The 16,750-nt window shown below is 51.0% G+C and overlaps 4 protein-coding genes across 4 annotated transcripts; 2 read left to right on the top strand and 2 right to left on the bottom strand.

Moving 5' to 3' along the window:
* Positions 1–113: 113 nt before the first annotated feature.
* Positions 114–1,894, top strand: BKA67DRAFT_590688 (uncharacterized protein; the record flags this gene model as incomplete). Its single annotated transcript, XM_046104614.1, has 6 exons — positions 114–200; positions 380–441; positions 493–677; positions 734–1,365; positions 1,417–1,606; positions 1,665–1,894. 6 exons carry the CDS (start codon positions 114–116, stop codon positions 1,892–1,894), a joined length of 1,386 nt encoding a protein of 461 aa, XP_045961172.1.
* Positions 1,895–2,262: 368 nt separating this feature from the next.
* Positions 2,263–4,239, bottom strand: BKA67DRAFT_532177 (glycosyl hydrolase; the record flags this gene model as incomplete). Its single annotated transcript, XM_046099493.1, has 3 exons — positions 2,263–2,556; positions 2,638–3,132; positions 3,490–4,239. The coding sequence occupies 3 exons, from the start codon at positions 4,237–4,239 to the stop codon at positions 2,263–2,265; spliced, it is 1,539 nt and encodes a 512-aa protein (XP_045961171.1).
* An 866-nt stretch (positions 4,240–5,105) lies between these two features.
* On the top strand, positions 5,106–10,855 carry BKA67DRAFT_553725 (uncharacterized protein). The gene is made up of 6 exons (XM_046101931.1): positions 5,106–5,280; positions 5,508–6,063; positions 6,326–6,426; positions 6,494–7,118; positions 7,180–9,768; positions 9,821–10,855. Exons 2-6 carry the CDS (start codon positions 5,527–5,529, stop codon positions 10,382–10,384), a joined length of 4,416 nt encoding a protein of 1,471 aa, XP_045961170.1. The 5' UTR covers positions 5,106–5,280; positions 5,508–5,526; the 3' UTR covers positions 10,385–10,855.
* Positions 10,856–11,772: 917 nt separating this feature from the next.
* On the bottom strand, positions 11,773–14,828 carry BKA67DRAFT_655235 (uncharacterized protein; the record flags this gene model as incomplete). The annotated part of the gene is made up of 9 exons (XM_046106721.1): positions 11,773–12,043; positions 12,095–12,558; positions 12,611–13,164; positions 13,212–13,493; positions 13,544–13,885; positions 13,951–14,486; positions 14,540–14,546; positions 14,612–14,656; positions 14,723–14,828. The coding sequence occupies 9 exons, from the start codon at positions 14,826–14,828 to the stop codon at positions 11,773–11,775; spliced, it is 2,607 nt and encodes an 868-aa protein (XP_045961169.1).
* Positions 14,829–16,750: the final 1,922 nt, after the last annotated feature.

Raw genomic sequence — 16,750 nt, 5'->3', positions numbered from 1 at the left:
CAGAGCCGCATATGAAATGAGGAGATAAAACCCCTGTATCCCTAAATTGGTTCTCGTTTTCTCTGCTGCTTGGTGCCTACTGAATTTCGCTACCTTAGTGGTCTGTTGACGACATGGATCAGTATCTTTTCACGAAACATTATGGCATGCTCCGTAGCATCCAGGAACCGGCCCACTACTTGGAAGTTTTGAATTATACCGTAAATAGTTATACGATTCTATCTTTCTTGGGGGAATAGTACTAAAGAGACCCAGGACGAAACGGTCAACACCAGCAAGCACAGGGAAGCTTCAGACGACTTTGAAAGTTTTGTCCATCGAAAGGTCTCCACCCACCCACCACTTAATTCCTTGAGAGCGCTCACCGATTCGTAAATAGGGGTTGTTCAGGCCACCAGACTTGCCAGCCGGTGTTACATTCGCAAATGGCATCCGCCTTGTGTAAGTACTATTACAACCAGAAAGCAAGAGCGGGCTCCAACAAGAGCGTAGGCTTAATCAACGAGTAACGGATCCAGCGACATTCAACCCGAACATTACATCGCTTCCAAAGGAGTTTTATAAAACCATGATGGACGGTTTCCGCTTACCTTACCGCTCGATCGAGACATCAACCGTGGTCGGGCCTTTCTTCTGGTGGACATATAATGAAGATAACCTAGATGACAAGATAATGCGTAAGAGAAGCTCTGCTGGCAAGACGCCACTGGCGCAATGCGCTAATAACAGTCAGAATTCGTATTTCGAAAATCTGATGTCACTTGGAATGGCATATCCAGAGGATGGGAGGTAATACTATCCTACTCTTTCGCATCAAGGATGACTTCTGGCTACGTAAAAGGCGCCAAAGCCTCTGAAAAGAAGGGAGACACAAAGGCCGTCGAAATTGAAGAAGTTATGAAACAACTGAGAGCTTGTGCAAATCCGGCGTCACACCCTTTACTCTTGCCAATTATTATATTGACCAAGGAGCTGGGAGCGGAAAACGACATAAGGCAAAGGTTGGCCCGGGAGGAAGTGCGAAAACTTGAAAAAGCGCTGGCCGGACGCTACGGTAATAAGCCTTCAGCAACAGAGTACTCCCAGCCCGAAGACCTAACACTGGACACCATAAGGGGGACATTGATTAACTGCCGGGGCGAGATACTCTGGAAGCGGCCGCAAGCTTGGCAAAATCCAATCCAGCGGGCTCAGAAGGCAAACACCTATTTCTGGGACAATCTGCCTCGAGATGAGAAAACGGCAGGGATGAGAATGGTCCACCGAGAACTCACGGACCGTCTAGACTTCATGGCCGCAAAATTGGAGAACCTTGAGCACTACGTACATGTGTCGCTCGAACGATTAGATGCGCAACGAGAAGAGGTAGGTGGTATGTATGAGACAAGGATATACTAAGTGACTGACAAGCGGCAGCTTCAAAACATCATTGCTCAAGTCGAATCAAGAGTCAATATAGACATAGCATCCCAGCAGCACGTCCTCGCCAACGCAAGCAAGCGAGAAAATAACTCGATGAAAACGTTAGCCATCCTAGGTTCCATCTTTCTGCCTGGGACTTTTATATCCTCCATGTTCAGCATGCCGTTCTTTAATTTCGATAGTGGTAAGGGCCGGACAAGACTCGAAGCTAAGAGGCATTGCCGTTGCTGATCGATCGATAGATATGAACGGCCCTGTGTCCAATAGTTTGTGGATATATTTTGTCATACTGGTACCATTGACGGTTCTGGTTGTTGGTATTTGGTGGGTGATGGACCGCCGTCAGGTGACTGAATTCAAAGAGGACATTGAGGCTGCCGACAAGCGGTTGGAGGATATCGAAGGGCGCGTCATAAAGCGTCTCCGAGAGAAAACCAAGACTAAGATACAGACGGGCTTGAGCATGATTTAGCCTGCGTTTCGTTTGAATCACAAGAGCGAGCACTTTCACCAGGGTCTTCAGAAAGATTCCGAAGTGGGGGGGTTATGTTACCGAGGTATTTGTCTCGCTGAATGATTCCAAACTCCACTACCGTTTGATAAAGACTCGTAACCTGGTCGCTCCGCCCGTACACATTTGAAGTCGAGTTCTGGGCTCGGGTTCGGAGTACAACGATGATCGATCAATCCTATGTGAACAAGTATAACATGGGGCCAAGCTGTGTTTTTCATTGAGACTATCACGTCTCTGTTTTATAGTATCATGATAACACCACAGGACATGGTGATCATGGCGCACAACAAAGGTAGCGGGCATCTTGCTGAAGCGGCTGATCCTCTCTAAAGACCATCACCCAGTCGTGTGATTGAGATGCTTCCAAACTTTGCTGCCGCCTTGTATACTCTTACTCCATTTGCTCCGCTGCTCCGGTAACCATCTGGAACTTGAGTATCAATCTTGGGGGTCTTGGAGTCGCCCAGGAAGATTTGTATCGAGTTGCCCGTGCCTGTTACGCGAAGCCTGTGCTCATGGCCCAGATGAAGAATCTCAGTACTATTGCGTGCAAGAACGTCTGTACCATTTAGAGCGTGGGAGTACGTAAGAACTATGTCACCTGAGGCTGTCACTCCAGCCTAGTCATAGCATGGAAAGTCAGCCAGTCAAATCTCTCTGACCCATTCACCGTCTTTTTTTTTTTTTTTTTTGGCACTTACGAAATAGCCTTGAAATGAGCCAGCATCGTCCTGGAGCTCGGCTCGGAATATGACACCAGCCTCCGCATCCGATGCATTGGATTTTGAAAGGTTCACAGTAGCCTCAAACGACAAAGACTCGAAGTTAGTGTCGAGCATCGCCAGCCCCGTCGATGAATTGCTAGCGGTAAGGCGTTCCTCCACAACAAACCAGTCACACCCGTAGGTCTTCCAAGCGATCATGTTGCCGTCTGCGAAATTATCTTGTACGAGCATTCTGACAGGGACAATGGTGTCGTTGGCATTGAAGAACATCCTGTCATATGCAAGCACCCTATGATTGCCGTCCGATTCACTCAAAGGTCTGCGGTGGTAAACGATATACCAGATATCCGTGCCAGGCACGTTGATTATGCCATGGTGCCCGCTGCCTTTGGCAACGGCACTGTCTTGTTGGAGGATCTTGTCTTGTCGTTTGAAAGGCCCAATAGGTGATTCGGACATGGCGTAGGAGACCTGATTGTGAGATCCTGTTAGTCCCCTGCAAAAAAAAAAAAAAAAAAAAAAAGGAAGAAGAAGAAGAAGTAAAAAAGACAAAAAATTGGGTTGAAAGAAACTTCACCACGAAGTTTCAGCCTCTCCAGGTCACCCTCACAGGGTTGTGTGCCACGTAAATACAAGGAAAGTTTGATACAAATAGCAAAATATCCGCTGTAACCAAGAATAGCACGAATCAACTTAGACCAACTGACTGATACAGCTGACTGTACGTTAAAATATTTCGAACATATCTTACCAAATAACACCCAGCTTATAGGACTGACCCGAACAGTATGAATAGAAATTTTGCCCGACGTTGTTTGTTGCACTTACACTATAGTCTGGTCCCTGCCAGCCGCCTTCAGACCACATGAAGTAATAAATGCCATTACGCTTGATCATTAGCGAACCTTCCACGTAATTCTCCGGTGTAATCTCCTTGAACTGCGTTCCATTGTCGAAGGTCCCAATGGACACCATATCGTTGTTGAGTTTGGCTACGTTGGCATGTCCGTGTCCGCCGTAGTAGATGTAGGCTTGACCGTCTTTGTCGTCGATGAAGACACCCTGATCTATTGGTTGAGCGCCGTGATGATAATGACCGATGAGCGGCACTCCGATGGCATCCTTGTACGGACCCCCTGGGTGATCGGCAACAGCCACACCGATGCCTCCGATAAGGCCGTCCTGATCTTCGTCCTCCTGGATATCGTTGGCTCCAAAATATATGTAGTACTTCCCGTTCCTAGCTATTGGCGCTGGAGCCCACAGGGCCTTGGTCGCCCATTTGACGTTATCTAGGGTAAGGACATTGTGGTGCTTCGTCCAATTGATCAAGTCTGGACTGGAGAAGGCGTCCATGTATGTCTGCTTCTCATAATCAGTGGAGGTTGTGGCGAAGACCCAGTACTCGCCATCGTAGATGGCCGTGTCTGGATCCGCGTATAATCCTTCTACGAACGGATTCCCTGCCACCGCTGTGGGGTAGTCGGGTTTTGTGTCATCGGCGTGGAAGCCGTGTGATACACCGGCCGGACCGGCTGGGCCCCACAAGCTCAGGACTTTTTGAAGCATGGTAGACATGGTGATTATTTGCCAGCAGCGATGTTGGGAGGCATGCCGCATGGTCGGAAACAGGTAGGTAAAGTGGAGATCTCTTGGCGGGTCGGATGCGAAACTCTAACCTTTCCCTAGACTAGCTGCATTGTATAGTGATGGAATATAGAAGAGAGACGCGTATGGAAGGAAGTAAAGCCCGTGCGTGATTCAGCGACAATTTCAGGGTACCGTGTAAGAACTAAAACATGTCCAAAGGTGTGCCCTTCTAACCTATTGAGATACATGGATAGCTATACTGTGGGCGAGATGTTTTGGGTCATGTCAGGGCGATGGGGTTGCTCGCTTTCCTCTCTCAGCGAGTGGTCACAGGTTGTGGTCTGGGTCCTGACGTGGGCCAACGTGACCCGACGGAGCAAAACGAGAAAGGATTCTCAGTGCATGTGAACCCGAGCGTTCGTAGGCTTCAATCTCAACACCTTGACGGAACATGACTGGCAGACTGGCAAGTTTGGAGCAGATGTGATGGAAACCCTCCCCGGGTGTGAGATTCAACGGCATTTGGTGTGGGTGTTCATCGAACAAGGGACAAGAGTGCAGAAGCGGATGTCGGTGTCAATAGATATAGTAGCCGCATTTTTTGAGGTTACAGGCGCTAATAAGCAGTATTTGATTCGCCCTCCCTCCCTCTCAGTAGCTTCGGACAAAACGCGGGGTCTAACCTTTTGGCTGGAGCAGGCAGGGCAGGTCTTCTGGTGTGACTAGCGGACAGACAATGCGCAGGTCCGGTGCCATGGGCGCTGAGCACTGAAGAGATGACGGCAGGGATGTGGGGACCGGAGCGGAACAGAAGTAAGTCCGACAGATAAGATCTAGATAAGGCACAGGCTAGGAGGGCTGTTGGGTTATTGGGGGCTCTGGCTGATAGAGATCGAATCGCGTCAGGAGCAAAGGCCTTGCGACAGCTTTGTGACCCCCATACCTCTCAGCCCACCATCGCCCGAATACTCACCCCCCCGATCTGTCCCCCAGCTTCTCCGGTGATGGAACTTTGATGTAATGTAGAAGGTACGTCCGCCTCGTGCTTCAATGCCCTTTCTGACGCTCCCCCGCCTGTGCTCGCATTGCTCTCTGAAGCTTTCCGGAGAGCAGAGCGAGCTGAGCGAGCTGAGCTCCAGCAACACCGACCACGGACAAACCTACACACTCGTTCGTGCTGGCTCGTGTGCTCCGCGACCCCAGAGTCCGTGGCTCACTTCGCAAGAGAGTGTCCCGACTGACGTGTTCCACCATAGTCTTCGTGCCTCAGATGCCATGAATTCGCACCAAGCAGACGAGATGGCGCATCGAGAGCGCGACTCGGTAGAGCGACACCACCGAGACCCTCGAGACCCCCCATACCCTGCGTCGACAGGAACACCTCATCATAGCAATGCTGGCTCCCTCCCCATCCACCAGCCGGTTGCCTCGAGACTTCCAGGTGCGATACACAGTCCCGGCGGACTGCTGGCCAGCCACGGTTCTGCTCCCTCCATTCCAATAGGCGCTCCCTCTGCTGCCTCCTTTCCCGGCGGCCCTCTTGCCGATGTCACGAACCGACCACCTCCCCAGAACGCCCAAACTGCATCCAGCCAGATGTTTAGTGCCATCGGCGGCTCGACCCCTGTCCCAGCTACATCCGCTGCCGCTGGGGCTGCCCTGGCTCTAGGCCCTCCTCTGCAGCAGGAAAACAGCCGCCCGCCGACACAAGGAATACCGTTTGTTGGTGGTGGCGGTGCCCCAAGCTCGGGAGGTCCTCCCATGCCCCCCGGTGCTGGGGCATTGCAGCAAGGCCAACAGCCCATCTTGAATGTAAGTTTGAATGCTCTCTGGCTGCCACCGAACGGCTCGGGCACATGCTAGAATCTTGTGCAAGTGCGGTTTGATTGCCTGTTGTTGCTTGCACTGCCGTGTGCCATGGCTCCTGGCCTGCCTGCCGAGCCTGGCTATACCGCTCACAGACCTGGAGAAGACCCCTGTGTCAAGGCTTGTGCCTGGTTTTCTTCTCGTTCTCCCTCGTCGGCTGTGGCAGTACTCGATATGCATTTTCAATGCTGACAAGACGCTTTTCTAGGATGCTCTCAGCTATCTAGACCAGGTAAAAGTGCAGTTTGCCGAGCAACCGGACGTCTATAACAGGTTTCTCGATATCATGAAAGATTTCAAAAGCCAAACGTGAGTCCACATTGGAGCCCATTTCTCCTGTCTCCAGAAGGTCAAAGCTCACCTCATTTTGTCGCAGCATCGACACACCTGGCGTAATCAAAAGAGTTTCCGAGCTTTTTGCCGGCCACCCGAACCTAATCCAGGGCTTCAACACCTTCCTACCGCCCGGCTATAGAATAGAATGCGGAGAGGGCAATCCGAGCCATATCCGAGTCACGACGCCTATGGGCACAACCCTGCAACCCATCACAGCCGGAAAGTTCAACTTTGCCGAAACCACTTCCAGTCAGCCAGCATCAGGCGCAAGCTTCTTCGCGAGCCGTACGAGCAATTGGCAACAACAGCAGTCCCAACCACAAAATAGTATAGAAAGCCCGGAAGCTCAGTTCAGTACGCCTGCCGTCAGTGTGCCTGGGCCCAGTCTTTTTGGTCAAAGTCAGGGCCAGGGTCAAGGTCAAGGTCAAGGCCAACCTCCCAGCTCGGCAGGCGCGTTCGACGGCCCTACGCCAGCACAACCTCAACGAGGCAGTTCGCAAGTGCCCAACTCGACAACGCCTAATGCTCCAGGCACGCGGAACGCTCTCACTCCCACTCCTGGAACTCAAAACAGTGCGAACGGAAGTGCAGCCCAGGCCGCCAACATGGAGAAGCGCGGGCCCGTGGAATTCAACCACGCTATTAGCTATGTGAACAAGATCAAGGTGAGCAACCACCCACTACCAATTCAACTCGCGCAAAGTATAGTTCGCTAACCACGTACAGAATCGCTTTCAGGATAAGCCTGAGATTTATAAGCAGTTCTTAGAAATTTTGCAGACTTACCAGCGAGAGCAGAAGCCTATTCAGGACGTCTATGCCCAGGTCACCAGTCTTTTCAACACTGCCCCTGATCTTCTCGAGGACTTCAAGCAATTCTTGCCCGAGACTGCAGCATCCACTAACAAGGGCGGCTTATCCCGCTCCGAAGAACCGCTTGGCCTGGCCGTCATGGCCCAGTCGACTCCTCAGCCGAGCCATACCATTCGTGATGGTCAGAAGATGCCTCCTGTCGGCAACTTTGCACCTCCCAGCGCGAGCAAAGAGAACAAGAAGCGACCGCGCAATGACAAGGCCCCGCCCGCTTCGGCACCCAGTATAGCAGAGACAAGCCTTGTCCCTGTTGGTCAACGACCTTTACCCGGCGCAGTCAGTAGCAGCACCAACAATACCAACAATACCATCAACAACAGCACCAACAAGAGACCAAAGCTGGGTCACAAGCCACTTGCCGCTGATGTTCCATCGATTGAACCCACCCTGACACCCGTCATGCCCGAGCCTCTTCCGCCGGCACCGGATAGCCAAGCCTCTTCTGAAGAAGTTGGTTTCTTCGAGAAGGTTAAGAAACACATCAGTAATAGAGCTACGATGACCGAGTTCTTGAAGCTCTGTAATATGTATTCTCAGAATCTCATCGACAAGGACGACGTTATCCACAAAGCAAGCCACTTTATTAGCGGTAATCCTGAACTGCTCAAGTGGTTCAAAGAGTTCATGGGGTACGAAGGCTGGGACGAGAATATCGAAAACCGACCCCAGCCACCGAATGAGAAGGTCTCCCTCAGCAACTGCCGTAGTGTCGGACCAAGTTACCGCCTTTTACCCCGCAAGGAGAAGCTGAAGCCTTGCAGTGGCCGTGACGAGATGTGTAACGCTGTCTTGAATGATGAGTGGGCCTCGCATCCTACGTGGGCTTCCGAGGACTCGGGTTTCGTTGCCCACCGCAAGAACGCGTTCGAGGAAGGGCTGCACCGCATCGAGGAAGAGCGTCACGACTATGACTTCAACATCGAGGCGAACCACAAGTGCATCCAGTTGTTGGAGCCTATTGCTCAGCAGATGCTCAATATGTCTCCACATGACCGGGAACATTACAATCTACCTCAAGCCTTGAACGGTACCAGCACGTCTATCTACAAGAGAGTTCTCAAGAAGATCTACGGCGCAGAAAAGGGCGCCGAGGTCGTGAACGACATGTTCGAGAACCCCTTCGCTGTCGTGCCGGTTGTCTTGGCCCGTCTCAAGCAGAAGGATGAAGAGTGGCGATTTACGCAACGAGAATGGGAGAAAGTCTGGCAAGCACAGACCGAAATCATGCACTTGAAGAGTTTGGACCACATGGGCATCCAGGTTAAGCAGAGTGATAAGAGGACTCTTTCGGCTAAGCACCTGATCGACTCTATCAAGACAAAGCATGAGGAGCAACGACGTCTGCGCAGCGTCAAATCCAAGGTTCCCCGATATCAGTACTCCTACGAACTGGACGATCAAGAAGTCCTGCTCGACCTGCTTCGTTTCATGGTCCTCTATGGGACGAACAATGGCCATCATAGTGCATCCGAGAAGGAGCGCATTATCGACTTCTTCGAAACTTTCATTCCACAGTTCTTTGATTTGCCCGAGGACAAAGTGGCCGATCGCCTTCGCGACATTGATCGCGAGTCCGTGGAGGACGACGCCGAGGAGCAACTCCCTGCCGAGTTAACTAATGGAAGATCTCGTCGTAATGGGAAGAGGTCTGACCTCCTACGTGGCGTTCTGGATCCGGGCCGCAACGGAACAAAAGGTCGAAAGGAGAAGGAAGGCAGTGCCGCTTCTGGTAGCAAAGAGAGCACACCTGACACTGGTTCCGGCAATGAAGAGGAGACGGCCGATGTCCACGACGAGGCAGCTCCTCCCGAGATGTCAAACGAGCGATGGCTCCCCATCGTGCCGCGTGCCACGGTCGTCAAGGGATCCCGAGATCTGTTGGACGCTGATGGCGAGCTCAAGGCTGATGGCTTCTTCCCACGTCGGTATTACCACTTCTTCTGCAACCAGACCATCTACGTCTTCTTTACTGTTTTCGTGAGACTATACCAGCGTCTGAAGGATGCTAAGGAGAGTCGGGCTAGCGTGCTGGAGGAGATTGCTCGGTCGAGGAGTAAGAAACCTGCCAAGCAACTAGGCATTGCCGTCAACGAGATGAGCTATTTCGACGAAGATGACCCAGCTTCATTCTGGCCCAAGACAGTTGAACTGGTGGAGGATTACATTACCAATGAGATCGACGACAACCGCTACCAAGAAGTCCTCCGCCACTATTATCTCAAGAAGGGATGGAAGCTGTACACCATACAGGATCTTCTCAAGACACTGTGCCGACTCTCTTTGGTCTGCAACAGCACTGACTCAAAGGAGAAGACGTCCGACTTAGTTTCACAGTTCTTACACAGCCGTGCGGAGAAGGAGACTAGCTTCCAAACCGAGATGACCGCACGTACTTTCGCACAGAAGTGCGTGAAGGACGGCGATCTGTTCTTGATTCAATGGGTGAGTCCTGCTTTGTCGTGAACCTATAGTGCCATGTACTGATTCATTCTAGTTCCCCAATAAGTCGAACGCAACCATTCGCTGGCTGCAACGGGATGAGACTACTTTCCATATGGACGAGTTGGAACTCAAGGAACGCTGGCAGTACTACATTTCATCTTTCATGCGTGTGGAGCCCACGGAAGGGGTTCCGCGCCAGAAGCTTCGAAAGCCAGTGCTTGCCCGCAACCTCCCATCTAGCGATGTGGATTCCGATGACGGCAACCTACCCAAGGCCATTCAGTTTGACGAGAATCTGATCCTCAAGATTTGTTTGAACACCAACAAGATGGGCTTCGAGAAAGGTACATCGGAGTACTTCATCTACAACACCATTCCCGTGACGGCTGAAGAGCAGACCGCCGCCGAAGAACGCCGCAACATGGTTCATGAGTGGCGGGAGCAGCGCCTGAAGGAGCGTTATGTGATGAACAACGGATGGTTGAGTGATGGTTGGATGAAGAACTTGCCTCAAGATGAGGTTCAAAGAGCAAACGAGAACTTCCAGAAATGGGTCAAGGATGGCGTGACGCCGTCGTCCAGTCTACGGGACGAGGTTATGGGCGATGTCGAGTAGGGAGCGGCCACGACTATGGACGACTGCTCCTGGCGTCACCGCCGCATCATCACTTGGCTCATGCGTTCTGCTTATTTGAACCTTTCATTCCTCATCGTTCAGCCATGAGTACATACGTGTATGGAATGAACATAGGAGCATCGCGTTAGGCGTTTAAGGCGTTGAGGCGATGAGACAAGAGCTCTACAGCCTCGCTGTGTTACGGGCTTTTGGTGGAGGTCTGCTTGTGGCCGCGCTAATCGTGTTTCTTCGCAGTTGGATTCCCCTACTCTCGAGGTTTTCATAGTTTCCTTTCGTTGTCATGTGGTGGCGGTAGTGCTTAATGACGATACACACTCATGAGTCTTACGGCATCAATCTCACACCATGTCGGGGTGGAAAGAGATAAGACTTGATTTGAGCACTTTGCTTGTATAAATAGATCGATCAGCAACGTTTTCTCACTTGTGAATACACAATTCTTTCGCACGACTGGACACGTCCTCGACGGTGACATGTTATACTGAGTAGTCGGTCAAGTGATGCTCCGAGATCAGCGGTCCTTCAGTACGACTCAACTTGGCAACGAAACTGAATTCTCCCTAAAGTGTCTGGCAAATGAAGACGGGATCGCACCTTCGGCCCCGCCTGCGCCAATCAGATTTACACGAGAAATTGTCACTTTTGAGGTTTTCCGAAATCTTCCAGTCCAGGAAATGTTGTTTATTCGTTTGTCCAACATGCCTATTAGTCTGTTTCATGACATGAGATGCATCTTAGCCTGTTTATGTACCAGGACAACACCAACCAGTCAAATGGTATAATATGATAGTAATACAGCCAGCAGGCCCCGGAAGAGTCGGCTTGCATTGTACAAAACCGTCTGCAGAAAACCAAAAAGTGAGTGAGACAGCCAAATTGCTGAGACCTCCAAAAGAGAAAATTGCTGATGCTCTCCTAACGCCGAGCAGAGGCAAACCGTGGCCGTCCGGTTCAGCTTCAAATACAAAGCACCTAAAGAGCTGCCTTTCCAACTCTTCCACGTTTGGTCCTCCTAAACATCTCCCCCAAACCCAGCACCTTCGTTACTCAATACAGGTCGTGTCGATCATAAAACCAAGAAACCCGGAGATTTTTCTTCTCTTTTAGACCTTCCATATATGGTTGTGATATCTTACAAATGTCGAATATGTATATCGAGGTCAGGCGATTGCGGAAATGGCTGTATCGAAGGAACCGGAGGAGCGCGTGTACGAAATCGTGGTTGTTAGATATGTCGCAAGAAAAGATTTTTCAATTGGTCGTAATGTCGTGGATAATATTCATTGGTTCTTAATCGGAAAGTCGTATGCGTCGTTCAAACGTATCACGACGCAGAAGGATCAGGGACACCTGGCCGTTGCGGTCACTCATCGAGCATCCCAATGTCTCTTGATACCTCCCTCGTACACACTGGCAACAGACTCCTGCCACATAGCTGGAGTCACAAATGATTGAACTGGAGCCGCGGAGTATTGTTGGGGAGGCATTGCCTGACCAGATGGAAGAGACGCATTTGCGTTTTGAATAGCCTGGATAGACGGGACTTCCGGGGTACCTGAGGACGGAGGAACATTTAGGGAATTGGACTGAGGGGGCACTGAGGTTGGCTGGGGCGTACCAAATGTGGAATTCCACTGACTACAGATATTGCTTAGCAAGATTCCACTACAGTTTATTGGGGTAGCATACTCAAAAATACGTGATGGGTTCCAAGTAGGTGGTTCGGCCATCGAGAGTCCATGCGGCATTGACGGAGCTTGCGAGTTCGGGCCGGAAGCCATCATGACTAGTGACTGTATAGCAGGAGACGAGTCACTCTTGTTGTCCACAGGACCAGCTGAAATGGGTGGTGTGATGGGGTGACTGGTATAACTAACTTGGTCCACTGAATTTGTCCGCAACATGGGAGGCTTGATACCGATGGTCCTGGGCGGCGTACTGTTGCTTTGTGCAGGGCTTCCGTAAGGAAAGCTTGGCTTGAGCACAAATGGCTTTCTCAGATTGGCAGAGAAAGCCTCTCGAACAGCATCAATCTGCTTAACCATCTCCGGCATTGGCCAGGATCCCATAGTTTTCTCCAGGATACGCATATGGCGCGTGAAGTAATCCCTGGCATCCGAGTTCAGGTCCGGGTCTGGAGACGTCAAGGCAACCTAGGAAAATGTCAGTATAACAGAGCTGAGAACGAGCAATCAAGGAACGCACGAGATAAAGTGGAATGCAAGTCAAAACCGCGTAGATGGTGAAGCTAATGCCTCGTTGCATGCATTGTAGACCACTCGAACCAAATGATTGAAGCATAGCCTCCTGCAATCGACACAACAACTTGGCTGATGACAAGCAGAGAACCATGTGCGATTTCCATTGACCATCCTGGCCGTTGGGATCCAAGAAGTTGAGTTGCGGGCGGTGAAGCATGAGAACCGCTAGATAATAGTATGAATGCAAGTTTCCAATGAAATGATTTGGAAGCCAAGGAGGGGAGCCATCCGGGGGGAACGTGACAGAGAGATCAGCAGGCAGATCACTTAGCCATGAGTTCATTGAGGGGTTCAATTGCACAAATTCTGGATCGATACCCCAATCCTTTCTCCTCTTGATTCTTGCGTAGACGTTATTCATTCGTCTGACACTGCGAACTGTTCGGGCCAAGTAGGTGAAGTTGCGCGTGACATGGTATTCGGCGTCGTCACCACCAGGAATAGGCCTCGGAACACTGAAGTCCAGAGACTCGAGATCAACTGAGAGATCATGACGACCTACTGAAAGTTAGACGAGTCACAGAATAGGAGATTTGCGATGGTACCTTGGGGGCTGCCAATCATCAGCTCGCAGATGAAAATAGTCTGCCAGATACGGGTTTTGGTCAGACACTCGGCAGCGCTGCAACCGCACGACCTGCCGGCTTTGTGGTCTTCAAAGTGTTCATCAAGGCCAAGGTCTTTAGCCATGGCGATGCAGTTCACGATAGACATCCAAGATCTGTAGTAATAACCTTTCTTTGGGGATGCCTCGCGTGCTTTCAAGATGATGAGCAAGGCCTGTAAAGTGCTCAGCCTCGGCACATCCATGAATGCGTCGGCGTGCTCTGTCTTCTGGTTAGTAATACATTCAAGAATAAGACGGCTGGGTGCTCACTTGAAGCCAAAGCTATCCATTGCTGACCCAGAGCTGGCTCGTCAGCAAGACGTCCAGCAACAGCGAATATGGCTTCCAGGATGAGCGGTGAAATGGACTCGCGGTTCGTGTGCCACTGATGATAGAACTGGGCCTTGTTCAAGACTGGAACATAGGGATGCACATTCGCGAAATATAGGTCGAAGTAGTGGAGTATTGTTTCCTCGTCTGGCATCAATTCTGGCGGAATACGAATCTTTGATCCTGGAACTGTTGGCGCAGGTAACGACACTTCGTCAGCATCTTCAGTGACCGGCTCATCTTCCACGTTTCTGAATGCCAACATCTTGTCAAGATAGGGAGCTATCGGCCTGTCAGCTACTATTTTTATTCTTTTCTTTGCGCACAAAGCATAGTGCAAGGCTTACCGGTTCCCCTCTCGTCCATCTTGAGAGACCCAAGTAGATCAGCCAGGTCGTTACCTTGGCCGTATTGATCCGTAGAGTACGATTCAGGCGACGATTCGGAATGCGGCGCTTGGTGATGTTGCATCGGCGGGGTTGGAAACACGCTGGCTGGTGCATACGAGTGATCCATAACACCGACAGGAGGCATTGTCGTATAATGCATACTATGCGGTGCCGGTTGTGGAGCCGCATAAGGCACGGTCTGATACACATGATGACCATCCGTATATGGTCCTTGAGCTCCATACATGGCGGCTTTCGGCTGTCCGCCCATCATGGGCTGAGGATGCGACGACATCTGTCTGAAGTCATCCGGCATTGGACCGGTGTCGTAATCGGCTCGCGGTGTTTCGTAAGGCTGAGAATCTACAGAACCATCGTACTGGCCATTGGGGCGCACGCAATGAAGCTTCAGGCGAATGCACGCCGAGCATGGCCATGTATTTGTTGTCGCTGCGTCGCACTTGATCTTTCTCCTTCTGCATCCTTCGCAAGCTCTAATTCCCACATGTTAGTATATCACCGGCGATTTGAATGCCGCACATCGTACCTCATGACTGCAAGGAACAAGCCTGATTAGCTGCAAGTTTACTCTCTGGCACAGTAGTTGTGACGCGCTCACCTTTCAGTCGCTTATGCCGGTTGTGCTCGTCCACGAATACATAATCTGCAGGATGGGGACGTTAGAATATCCCAGCCAAGAGTTCAGGAGCATTTTTTCTGAGAAGCGCACTCTTTTGGGTTTCGCGGGGCTGTTGGTAAGCCGGCGGTGCATAAGAGAACTGGCCGAGATGCGAGTTCTGAGGCAGGAGCCTCCGTACAGACGGGTCGTTCGACATGGCGGTATGCTTGTCCCACTGAGCCCTTCTTCTCCAAACAATGCCGACACTGTCGCATATATCGAGGGTAATAGCACTACAGCGCTGTAGCTCCGGTGATGCGAGGCCAATTCTCAGTTTGCTTTCGAATTAACGATACACGCACAGCAGTCGCTATTGGACGTGCGAGGCGACAGGCTTGATCTCGTTTGTAGATGTAAATGCAGGATCAAGATCCCAAGGCAAGTCCTCGAGGTAGCAGGAGTTCGGCGCGGCGCACTAAGCTTAGCAGAAGTTCGTGGGTTTGGAGGGGGGAGCCGGGCGGACGTCAGACCCAAATGGCTGATCCTTGGTGCCTCTTCTGGGTAGAGAGGAGCCGGTGGTTAGGTCAATTGAGGGGATAACGGTCCCTTATTATGAATATGAATGGGCCAAAGAATGGAGAGTGCAAGCTAACTAACTGACAAGGGGCTAATGTCAAGGGTATGTCCTGGCTGCAAGGTCGCAATGTTAATCCGCAAGTCAATCAAGTCAAGATCAAATGCAGTGGAGCACAACCCAACGCTTAGGGTCACCCGCTCAGCCTTCGAGAGGACGGGATCCTCAGTGTAAATGACGACTCTAGAGAGGGCCTTCGATATCTCCCTAGCTGCATAGAGAACGGGACAATCTGCAGTTCTGACCCTGACTTGACCAGAGCAGAAGGTAAGTCCTTCGAGGTCTTTAGCTAGTCTTGTCGAGTCGTACGTGAACACCAAGATCGCAGGACTCGTGTTGTATCGTGCCTTCTCTTCTTTTGCCAGTAGTACTAGTTGAGGAAGTCCAGAAGAGATAAAGAGTATTCATAAGACTATGTATCAGTGAGCGTGTATCACGGCTGAGCCTGGTCACAGGCTAGCGAAAATCCTTACGGATGTGGCAGCTGGATGGTCGAACAACCCGGACCCTGGGAAGAAAAAAAAGTTGGAGCTGATGATAGCTCTATCATTAAGGGCCGTTTTCGTTCCTTTAATATCTGGTGCCGTTATCGACCACGTTTACATACGGCGTCCCATATAATCATAGAACCCGGGCTTTCTCGAAATTCAGGATATGAGCTCGTCGTCAACCCATGTACAACATGATACTGCGTGGCAGCTCAGGCATAACGGTGCGTGGATCGTCAGTACCCTCTGCTATAGAGTGAAACGACCCATATGAAGATCAGGGCGCCTCTCAAGAGATACTTCCACTCTCAGCACTTGACTGCAGGTGAAGTAAACTAGCATTCAAACTGGCCTGGGAGGCGGTGCCGTCATGTCTGGGCAGCGGCATCGTATTGTGGGGAGGACCTGTCGCGTGGACGCCGAGACAATGCAAGTGCTGGGAACGAATGTACAAGAAAGTACGTACAGTACATAGCTTTCCAGCATCATGCATACACTAGATGCTGCCGAATCATGGCGAGAGGGGCTTCGCTGGACTCAGGGGGTTTTCAAGTGTGGAGGCCAGCTGCACACCTAACCTGTGTAGCTTGCATTCAAATCAAGTCCCGCAGACCCCTTCAACGACGTACAGTAGTCCTTACCGCCACACTTGGTGGTTTGACGACAAGAAGAAGAACAAGAACAAAAACAAGAACAAGTCACCGCACTCGTCCCGCAAAGTAGGCCCCTTGCCCTTCAATCTGTAGCGGACTTGTCGGGGATTATGTACGCGCTGACACCCCTTGAAAGGAAACCATAGAGGTTTGCTCAAGCTTGAGTCGCGACTGGCAGCCTATCGAAGACTACAACGCTATACTTGGTAACCTAGGATTTAGAGTTTGCGGGCATCCCTCACGCGCTGACAGTTGTGTGTCACCGACAGCTCTAGGTTGAGTACAATACCATGTTACGAAACTAGAAGCCATTTATCAATCAAACAATTGATGGGGAAGATGAAAGTCTCTCTTGTCATAAGTA

Source organism: Truncatella angustata (assembly GCF_020726525.1).
Source record: "Truncatella angustata strain MPI-SDFR-AT-0073 chromosome Unknown BKA67scaffold_2, whole genome shotgun sequence".
Taxonomy (NCBI): domain Eukaryota; kingdom Fungi; phylum Ascomycota; class Sordariomycetes; order Amphisphaeriales; family Sporocadaceae; genus Truncatella; species Truncatella angustata.
This window is presented reverse-complemented; position numbering and strand designations above follow the sequence as displayed.